This window comes from Xenopus tropicalis, chromosome 10, assembly GCF_000004195.4.
Source record: "Xenopus tropicalis strain Nigerian chromosome 10, UCB_Xtro_10.0, whole genome shotgun sequence".
Classification (NCBI taxonomy): Eukaryota; Metazoa; Chordata; class Amphibia; order Anura; family Pipidae; genus Xenopus; species Xenopus tropicalis.
This window is the reverse complement of record NC_030686.2, coordinates 15,391,492-15,402,663: the sequence shown is the minus strand read 5'-3', so window position 1 is coordinate 15,402,663 and position 11,172 is coordinate 15,391,492. Positions and strand designations below refer to the sequence as shown.

General features: G+C 41.3%; 1 protein-coding gene across 1 annotated transcript; it reads right to left on the bottom strand.

Annotated features, from left to right (window-relative positions):
* Positions 1 to 4,550: 4,550 nt before the first annotated feature.
* On the bottom strand, positions 4,551 to 5,907 carry rprml (reprimo like). Its single transcript, XM_031894843.1, has one exon. It carries the CDS (start codon positions 5,587 to 5,589, stop codon positions 5,248 to 5,250), a length of 342 nt encoding a protein of 113 aa, XP_031750703.1. The 5' UTR covers positions 5,590 to 5,907; the 3' UTR covers positions 4,551 to 5,247.
* Positions 5,908 to 11,172: the final 5,265 nt, after the last annotated feature.

The following is an 11,172-nucleotide window of genomic DNA, read 5'->3' as shown; positions in this document are numbered from 1 at the left end:
GGGGGCAGCCATTCCTGCACTGGTACAGCTGGGGTGTTTGCTACAGAAACCCACTATAGTTTATATAAATAAGCTGCTGTGTAGCCCCGGGGGCAGCCATTCCTGCACTGGTACAGCTGGGGTGTTTGCTACAGAAACCCTACTATAGTTTATATAAATACCCTGCTGTGTAGCCCCGGGGGCAGCCATTCCTGCACTGGTACAGCTGGGGTGTTTGCTACAGTAACTCTACTATAGTTTATATAAATACCCCGCTGTGTAGCCCCGGGGGCAGCCATTCCTGCACTGGTACAGCTGGGGTGTTTGCTACAGTAACCCTACTATAGTTTATATAAATACCCTGCTGTGTAGCCCCGAGGGCAGCCATTTCTGCACTGGTACAGCTGGGGTGTTTGCTACAGAAACCCTACTATAGTTTATATAAATACCCCGCTGTGTAGCCCCGGGGGCAGCCATTCCTGCACTGGTACAGCTGGGGTGTTTGCTACAGTAACCCTACTATAGTTTATATAAATACCCTGCTGTGTAGCCCCGAGGGCAGCCATTTCTGCACTGGTACAGCTGGGGTGTTTGCTACAGAAACCCTACTATAGTTTATATAAATACCCCGCTGTGTAGCCCCGGGGGCAGCCATTCCTGCACTGGTACAGCTGGGGTGTTTGCTACAGAAACCCTACTATAGTTTATATAAATACCCCGCTGTGTAGCCCCGGGGGCAGCCATTCCTGCACTGGTACAGCTGGGGTGTTTGCTACAGAAACCCACTATAGTTTATATAAATAAGCTGCTGTGTAGCCCCGGGGGCAGCCATTCCTGCACTGGTACAGCTGGGGTGTTTGCTACAGAAACCCTACTATAGTTTATATAAATACCCCGCTGTGTAGCCCCGGGGGCAGCCATTCCTGCACTGGTACAGCTGGGGTGTTTGCTACAGTAACTCTACTATAGTTTATATAAATACCCCGCTGTGTAGCCCCGGGGGCAGCCATTCCTGCACTGGTACAGCTGGGGTGTTTGCTACAGTAACTCTACTATAGTTTATATAAATACCCTGCTGTGTAGCCCCGAGGGCAGCCATTTCTGCACTGGTACAGCTGGGGTGTTTGCTACAGAAACCCTACTATAGTTTATATAAATACCCCGCTGTGTAGCCCCGGGGGCAGCCATTCCTGCACTGGTACAGCTGGGGTGTTTGCTACAGAAACCCTACTATAGTTTATATAAATACCCTGCTGTGTAGCCCCGGGGGCAGCCATTCCTGCACTGGTACAGCTGGGGTGTTTGCTACAGAAACCCTACTATAGTTTATATAAATACCCCGCTGTGTAGCCCCGGGGGCAGCCATTCCTGCACTGGTACAGCTGGGGTGTTTGCTACAGAAACCCTACTATAGTTTATATAAATACCCCGCTGTGTAGCCACGGGGGCAGCCGTTCCTGCACTGGTACAGCTGGGGTGTTTGCTACAGAAACCCTACTATAGTTTATATAAATACCCCGCTGTGTAGCCCTGGGGCAGCCATTCAAGCTGGAAAAAAGGAGAAAGGGCACAGGTTACATAGCAGATAACAGATAAGCTCTGTAGAATACAATAGTGTTTTATCTGTTATCTGCTAAGTGCCTGTGCCTTTTCTCCTTTGAATGGCTGCCCCCATGGCTACACAGCTGCATTCTTTATATAAACCATAGTAGTGTTTCTGAGGCAAAACACCAGTTGTACCAGTGCAGGGCAACAGTACATTATATTGGAATTTCTTTCATACACTTGAATTTTTTGGTGTTGCTGTTCCTTTAAAAAAAGGAGCGGGGGGGTCACAGGTAAAGCAGAAAAGGGGTAAAGCAGAAAAACTAAGTGTTCTTACTTAGCAATAGGGGCATATGATATGGGTCCTTGCAGATAGCAGCCTGGCTGATATGAAACTTTGGGTCCCAACGCTGCAAGCCAGGAGAAAGGGCAGCAGCATTACAACACCAGGCTGGGCCCCCATGGGACCCCACGGCCCCCCTGCAACTGTTGGGTCTGCTTCCTTTATAGTTACGCCACTGAGAAAGGGGGTTAGGTTATGTAGAACTATAAGCCCCAGTCTAATAACCTATAGCAACCACTAAGCAGTTGGTGAGTCACTGTGGCACCAGTAGCTTGCAATCTGGATAAAGTTTGTGTACACTGGGCTCCAGCTGCCACCTTACAGGGAAAACTATAAGTGAAGTATAGCGCATACACTACCATCTAGGACTGATTTTTTTACATTTAAATGTTGGTCACTGGTAAATAAAAGGTTGGTCTATGGCATCTTACAACAGCCTCTCTGGCATTTGCCAGAATCCACACATTGCCAGTCTGGAACTATCCCAGCACTATGGTTTATCCCAAAAAGCACAGTGGTTTGTGCCAGTAATTTGTACCACGTCCTCGGAAGTAAATGAGCAGTTGCCCAGCAAACGTGTTTGTGTGTTTATTTGCTAAAGGAGGAGGTTTGTGTGTAATAGTGCAAATCAGAATTGTGCGACTAATACTGCGACTAATTGTGCTGCTTGTGCGCTCAGTAGAGAAGGAAGGGGTCACTTGTGTGTGTGATTGCTGGTGAATGTACATGGCTGTAGGTCTGGATATACACAGGCGGGCAGAGTTATAGGATTAGCCCTGCTAACGTGCATGTTTCCTAGGAGAAACCTTCTTACGGACAAGAGAATTCTCTTTCTAAAGAGATTTAGGCTCAGCATGTCACATGTGAAAAAAATGCTTTTATCTCGCAGCCAAATCCTCGCAGCCGATGTTTGGGAGGAGATTTAGTATTCAGCACAGGGGAAAGTGGGGTTCTGGGGTGAGAGTGTCTCTGTCACTCTGAAATCCCCAAACATCTGCTGAGGTTTTTCATGAGAGCATTCCGGCATCCCAGGGCACTGATGGCTCTTCATAGGAGAAATACTAAGGACACCAACATGCCCATTTTAAATGTTTTAGAAGTCTATCTATCTATCTATCATCTATCTATCTATCTATCTATCTATCATCTATCTATCTATCTATCATCTATCTATCTATCTATCTATCTATCTATCTATCTTTCTATCTATCATCTATCTATCTATCTATCATCTATATATCTATCTATCTATCATCTATCTATCTATCATCTATCTATCTATCTATCTATCTATCTATCATCTATCTATCTATCTATCTATCTATCTATCTTCTATCTATCTATCTATCAATCTATCTATTATCTATCTATCTATCTATCATCTATCTATCTATCTATCTATCATCTATCTATCTATCTATCTATCTATCTATCATCTATCTATCTATCTATCTATCTATCTATCTATCTATCATCTATCTATCATCTATCTATCATCTATCTATCTATCTATCTATCTAATCTATTTATTTACATTTCTTTCTTTCTTTATCTGTCATCTAATTATCTATCTATCTATCTATCTATCTATCTATCTATCTATCATCAACTGTATCTATCTAATTATCTATCTCTCTGTAACTCTTTCTATCTTGCTGTCTATCTTTCTGTCTATCTTTGCCTATCTATTTTTCTTTCTCTTTATCATAAATTCAATTTATATCCAAATGTATTATTCCTCTCTGTATCAATCACTTTAGCTATTATGCATTTACCAATACTTTATCGGCCTATTAGTCAAACAATCTGTACAGCAATCTATCATTTATCTACCTGCATTACTATCTATATACCTGTGTTTCTATCTATTTTTCTATGGTTGTTGGTGTGTTAATCGAATACTCTATCACTAGCTACCTATCTCCCTAAGTATCCCCTATCTATTGCTTTATAAGTCTATCTGTTTGCTTGACAGTCTATGTATCTGTACAGACACTGATACCTAGGTACATATGAAGACAGGTATATAGATAATTACCTGTCTGTCTATCAATCCAGCTATCGTTGTCTGTATGTTTATCAGTCATTATCTATCGCTCTACCCATCATCTGTCTATAACTTTAGCAGTCTGCCAGCCAGTCTCCTCATATAACAATTAACATCTTTTACCCTGCATAACTGTAAACCTGTCTATTTATCAGCCTATCAATCAGTCTCTATAGTAATCCATCATCTACCTACCTGCATGACTAAATAACTATCTATTATCTATCTATCTGCAATTCAAAGTAGTAAAGCAACATGGTGCACATTCTCTAGCAATGCAGGGGTTAAATACCTCCTCAAATTCTTGCCATAATTGGAGCTAATTACCAATACCCTATCCAATATCATCTCTGTTGTATCATCCCCTGCTGCAATTATACATCTGGTTTTGGGGAATGTGGAAGTTCTGATATGATATTCAGTATAACGACAGCTCATTAATCCTCACGCATCTCATGCCAGACATCTGCTTCTTTGCAGCGCAACTTTTGCAGCGACTGAGAACAAATTTCCATTTGAAGGAGCCCAGCCAGGGCAGAAAAGTGCAGGCAGGGGGTTAGGGATAACAGTCACCATCTAAGAGCACTTATTGTTAACCTCTCCCTAACCACAGACTGAACAAAAATTAGGACAGAGTTAAAAATCTATACATTTTTTTTTATTAGAATCACTGGTGCATTAAAATTCAAGACCCCCCCACCACCACCATACACTGATATTTTTGCCGCAGAAATATTGCAACATAGAAAACTGCATTCAGTTTGAGAAACGGTGTACAAATCATGCTGGTCATAGTAATAATAATAATAATTATAGTGCAAATCCCACTTTGGCACACCCGTCACGGTTAATTAAAAAACACACACGTCACGTCATGCCCCTTTGGTAGCACAGGGGTTAAAAACATGGAAAGGCGTCAGTTATAAAAATGGGCAGTTTTTGAGGTATGAAATAACATTCAGAATGCAAAAGCATGCAACCTGGACCCATATCCAAAAGAACCCCACTCAGCCCCCCCCCCCCACCCCAAGCCATTAGATAACGCCAGGAGCACCTCTAATTGATGCTGGCACTTTGTAGGTCTCCAAGCAATGCATCTGAGGGTAAAGGCAAAGCAGCTTTGAGGATTTAAGTTCTTTACATGGTGGAGTTTATTTTGGCACACCCCATGCACTCCCACCCCCCCCCACCCCCATATAGAAATTGGAAAAAACTGCATGCAATGCATTGTCTGTAAAGGTTCTCTGCAGCATTCTGGAATGAAAATGTAGTCCTTCTATTCACATGCTGGTATCTGTTATCTCCCCATAGGGACCCCCTCTCCTCTCTGTCCTCAGTAGAGACCCAAGATGACAGCCCCAACATCTTTAGACGGTCTCCTGTCCTTCACTAAGAAGTTGATCATGCTCTCTGACTTGATGAGCAGGTTGCACCCAAGGAAGAAGATCCCAAAGAGGACGGTGAGGGAAAGGACACAGAGGACAGCTATCTGCACCACCCTAGTGATGAACAAGCTCCTCTCATCAGGAATGAGGATGAGGGACCCTCCATCGCTGGTGATGACCGTCTGGCTTCCGTTGCAACATCCCATGAGTGAGCCAAGGTCCTGGCTGGTTGTGTTGTTGTAAGCGGCTTGGTCCATGAGAGTGTGGTTGAAGAAAGTCCCATTCATCATGGTGAGAGTTATGGATGGACCTTGTGGAGATATCTAGATAGTTGGTGAAGGCATGGGACAGAGAGGTCCTGATGTTAAGAAGATGTCCAGCATCTGGGTGTCATGTCAAATAGATATGAGATGAGGCTGGGCATGGTCCAGGACAAGAGGAGCCCTTATTCCACATGAGAGAGTCCTAAACCCTGCTGAGCCATGGCCACCTTGGCAGCCCTCGTGCCACTTCCCCACCATCAAGTGCTTACTTGTAGAGTTGAGTTGCTTCTGGCTGGGGTTTAAATAAATCTGGGCTAAACCATCAGCCTGGAAGGCATGGGGGGAGAAGAGCTGGCACCTCTCAGCCTTATCTTTTCACACTTCACAGTCCAGTAGGCTTGTCCTGTCTCCCTTGGTGAAGAAGAGGAGGGGGGCGACACACACACACACACACACGTGGCTGCAGTTACCGGGGAGCTGCTTATAAGCCAGTGGAGGCATTGTTAAATAAAATATATACCGGAGTCTATTTATAACAGACTTGCAGCTACCAATAAACTAATGCACACACACATCTATATACATTACATAATGCCAGTGCGCAGCAGCCCAGCAATAACTGGCAGCGGGAATAGGAACAGTATAGTGGCTGCACGGACACACTGCCACATGTATTCATGCCTGTCTGTGCCTGAGCGCATTAGTATCTATTAGTATCTGTCTATCTATCTGTCTATCCCTATCTATCATCTATCTATCTGCCTGTCTATCCCTATCTATCTATCATCTATCATCTATCATCTATCATCTATCTATCTATCTATCATCTATCAACTATATCTATCTATCTTCCTATCTATCTTCCTATCTATCTATCTATCTATCTATCTATCTATCTATCTATCTATCTATCTATCATCTATCTATCTATTTTCCTATCTATCTATCTATCTATCTATATCTATCATCTATCTATCTGTCTGTCTATCCCTATTTATCTATCTTTCTATCTATTTATCATATGTCTCTCTAGCTACATAGTTACATAGTCTATCCCTATCTATCTATCTATCTATCTATCATCTATCTATCTATCTATCTATCTATCTATCTATCATCTATCTATCTATCTATCTATCCATCTATCTATCTATCTATCTATCTATCTATCTATCATCTATCTATCTGTTTTTGTCTGTCTGTCTCTTTCTATTTGTTTCTATCTATCTATGTATCTATCATTTATTTATCTATCTATCCATCTGTTTTTGTCTATCTATCATCTATCTATCATCTATCTATCTATCATCTATCTAACTATCTATCAATCAGTCTCTATCTATCTGTCTATCTATCTATCTATCATCTATCTATCCATCTGTTTTTGTCTGTCTATCCCTATCTATCTATCTACCAATCAGTCTCTGTCTATGTCTATCAATCAATCTATCTATCTATCATTTATGTATCTATCTATTTCTATTTATCTATAACCTATCTATCATCAATCTAGCATCTACCTATCTGATTGTCTCTATCATCTATCTATCTATTGATCTATCTATCTATCTATCTCTCTCTCTCTATCTATTATCTATCTCTGTCTGCCTCTATCTATCTGCTTCTTTCTATCTATGTACCACACAGACACAATCTCTCTGCGTTACCAACACAAGGAATAAAGGGCAGCCAGTAAGTGAGCCAGTAAGTAAGTGAGCCAGTAAGTGACCCAGTAAGTAAGTGAGCCAGTAAGTGAGCCAGTAAGTGAGCCATTAAGTGAGCCAGTAAGTAAGTGAGCCAGTAAGTGAGCCAGTAAGTAAGTGAGCCAGTAAGTGAGCCATTAAGTGAGCCAGTAAGTAAGTGAGCCAGTAAGTGACCCAGTAAGTAAGTGAGCCAGTAAGTAAGTGAGCCAGTAAGTGAGCCAGTAAGTGACCCAGTAAGTAAGTGAGCCAGTAAGTGAGCCAGTAAGTAAGTGAGCCAGTAAGTGAGCCAGTAAGTAAGTGAGCCAGTAAGTGAGCCATTAAGTGAGCCAGTAAGTAAGTGAGCCAGTAAGTGAGCCAGTAAGTGAGCCAGTAAGTAAGTGAGCCAGTAAGTGAGCCAGTAAGTGACCCAGTAAGTAAGTGAGCCAGTAAGTGAGCCAGTAAGTAAGTGAGCCAGTAAGTGAGCCTGTAAGTGAGCCAGTAAGTGAGCCAGTAAGTGAGCCAGTAAGTGAGCCAGTAAGTGATGGCTGTGCTTGTGGGGATTGATTCATGCCAGTGGGACCCTTATTAATGCAAAAAAAAGTTTCTTGCAGCAAATTGCCCTGTCTCACTTGTTCCTTTCATTTAGATCAATACAGCGATGTCTGTGTATCAAACCTGACATTTACATTTCTCTTTCTATGTACTGTATATATATACACACACACACTATAAATATCTATATAACTCCTTATAGACAGATCTATACGCCCATTAGTCTAAGCCATTTATTTATTGAAAGCTATACATATGTATGTATCTGTGTTTGTGTTTATATATACCATACATATTCTATTACCATGTAGGCAAACTCTCGCTACTTTACGAGCCCGGGGAATCTTGCGCAGCCACTAAACGATTGTCAGTAATGACTGTGGGTGCGGAATGCCAGGGAATCGATCCATGCCGGCAATATCGTTATTAACGAGTGAGCATTTCTAGCAGCAAATTGATGTATCTCAGTTATCCTTTCCTTAGGATCAATACAATGGGCTTCTGTGTATCAAACCTGACATTTACTGCAGCTTATTTGCCGGAAATATACCCTTATGAATTAAGGGAGTCAGTTGCTTATGGAATTTGGTTTTGTTTACCTTGGTTTATGAGAATTAGCTGTCATATTACTCACAATTATATTTATATTTATATAAGGATCCATTACATGGTGTTGTTAGAAGCTTCCAGGGCCATGAATAAATGCTTGGCTTCTCTTAACTTGTAATAGGGAAATATTGTATATGTAAGCCTATACATTGTAAAGGAACATAATAAGCTATACTTCCATTCTGTACTGTCAAAGGGAACCAATATGGCACCTCCCTCCCATATGTATAAATACAAATATACAGAGAAGGAATGTTCTGGGCACACAATAAGCTGTACCCCCATACTGTACTGTCTAAGGGAAACAATATGGCACCTCCTTCCCATATGTATAAATACAAATATATAGAGAAGGAATGTTCTGCGCACACAACAAGCTGTACCCTCATACTGTACTGTCTAAGGGAAACAATATGGCACCTCCTACCCATATGTATAAATACAAATATACAGAGAAGGAATGTTCTGGGCACACAACAAGCTGTACCCCCATACTGTACTGTCTAAGGGAAACAATATGGCACCTCCTTCCCATATGTATAAATACAAATTTACAGAGAAGGAATGTTCTGGGCACACAACAAGCTGTACCCTCATACTGTACTGTCTAAGGGAAACAATATGGCAGCTTCCTCCCATATGTATAAACACAAATATACAGAGAAGGAATGTTCTGGGCACACAATAAGCTATATTCTCATACTGTACTGTCTAATGGAAACAATATGGCACCTCCTATAAATATGTGTAAATAAAAAAGTCACCCTAACTGCTGCTGGGCTTCCAGGTGTATCTAGGAGAGAAAATTAGCAATCTCCCCTACTCCTACCCTAAATGCCCAACAAGCTAGGTTTCCGATGTGTCTGGGAGAGCAAATGGATATTCTCCCCTAAATTTGCCCTAACTGGCCATCAAGCCGGTCTTCCAGATGTATGAGCATCATCGTGCAAGGTGCAAAGACCTGTGATGTCAGTGAATAGGAGCATAGAGTTACATATGTGTTCTGCTCAAGGAAAATAAATACATGAGAATGGCTGCAGAGCCTGAGGCAAGTCTCTAGGCAGTACTGCTGTAATCCTGTTTAGAACAAGCCTTGAGCTAGAATCCTAGTGTGATGGATGGGCAGATAGATACAGGCATGTAATATATCAGTCCTTTAATTTGTACGGTCAATTAAATATTACATATTTTAGCTGAAGGTTAAATCTTAGGATTAATATATTGAATTCACAGATGCATCACAGTTGTATTGGTGCTTTAATGGCTGATGGTGAGTTTCACACAATTTCAAGACACAGAAATACAGACCACTAGGTGGCACCACCGTTTAACATTCTGGCCGCTCTAGGCTGCCATGCTAAGGAATGTGAGATCTGCATTATTGGGGTAATTCAAGGAGGACAGGGGAAATCAGTGCAAAGTACTAAGAGGTGTTAGAGCCCCATAAAGCAAGTACTTTTTCCCCCAAGGGAATATGTTCTCTTATTGCAGGTTCCCAATGATAACTGAGCGGATAATTAGACTTGAATCCTCCCTATTAATATGCGCCCTGGTTAGTGCCTATACCTGTTCTTTCACTGGAGCAGAATTAGAAGCAAGTAGCATAACTGCATAATTAAAATGACATGTTTAAGTCTCCAGCCCCTCCTAGTACCAAGTGTGCTAATTTATGTGACATGTTGCTGTTCTCAGGCATTTCTAGGAACAGAATATGCTGTATCAGTGACATGGTTAATGGAGGAGTAAAGGGGGGGAGAAGGCAGTGACAATTTCTCAGAGCCATGTTAAGACTAAGTGGGGCCCTAGGTAGATTAGTGTTTACTTTGGGGCCCCCATCATCAATAGATTTGTCTCACCCCTAGCCTGCAATAACCCCAAATTTACCCTTAGCGTTTCCTACCAAAATGCATTGCAGGCAAACCAAGCCTGGTATGGTAAGGTAGAAGGTCCAAGCGCAGCCAGCAAGTTAGATTATATTTATTTAATCTATTATTCGACTATCGCATCTTTTTTTTCTTATATTTATTTAATCTATTGAGGCTACCTTTGTCCGTTGTCCCTCACCTCCCTTCTATGTGTATATTGTGCATATATGGATACAGTTACCTATTTGAGTGTTAATGAATGAATTTAAAGCTTTATTTATCACCTATGCCAATCCATTCCCCCCCCCCCCCTCTGCAATTAAGTATGTAAACAATTGTAATTGGCTTCTAGCTGTCGGCCCCTATTTTTGAACCATGTTCTGAAATTGATTGCATATGTATCAGGTGAATTACGGACTCAGAACATGTGTGTATATACCAACAATTGGTTTTAATTAATTGTGCACTAGTTGACACATTTGATATATATTTATAATGATTTTATGCTTTTGGGACTTAAAATAAAAGTTATGTTTTAATTTAACCAGACAACGCACAAAACAAGTTTCTTGGTTTGTTTAGGTTCCACTTATGAACCAATAAAAATTAAAAAAAACAAAAATCATACTTTGAAAGGGCAAGAAAACCTGTGCCAATATCTCCTGAACATTTACAGTACCATAACATCAACATACATTCTACTTTTACATAAGCCGGTTTCTCTATAAGTAGAATTGACCATTTGCCCCCCAAAATGTATTCCCACTAGTGTATCCCTGTTAGTGAGATTACCATTATATCTGGTATCTGAGATTAAGTTCCATCTGGCACATGCCTTGTGAGAGTTAAGCTATTTAGGCAACATGTCCATTAGATCAGGGCTACTGGCCAGCTGTTGCTCA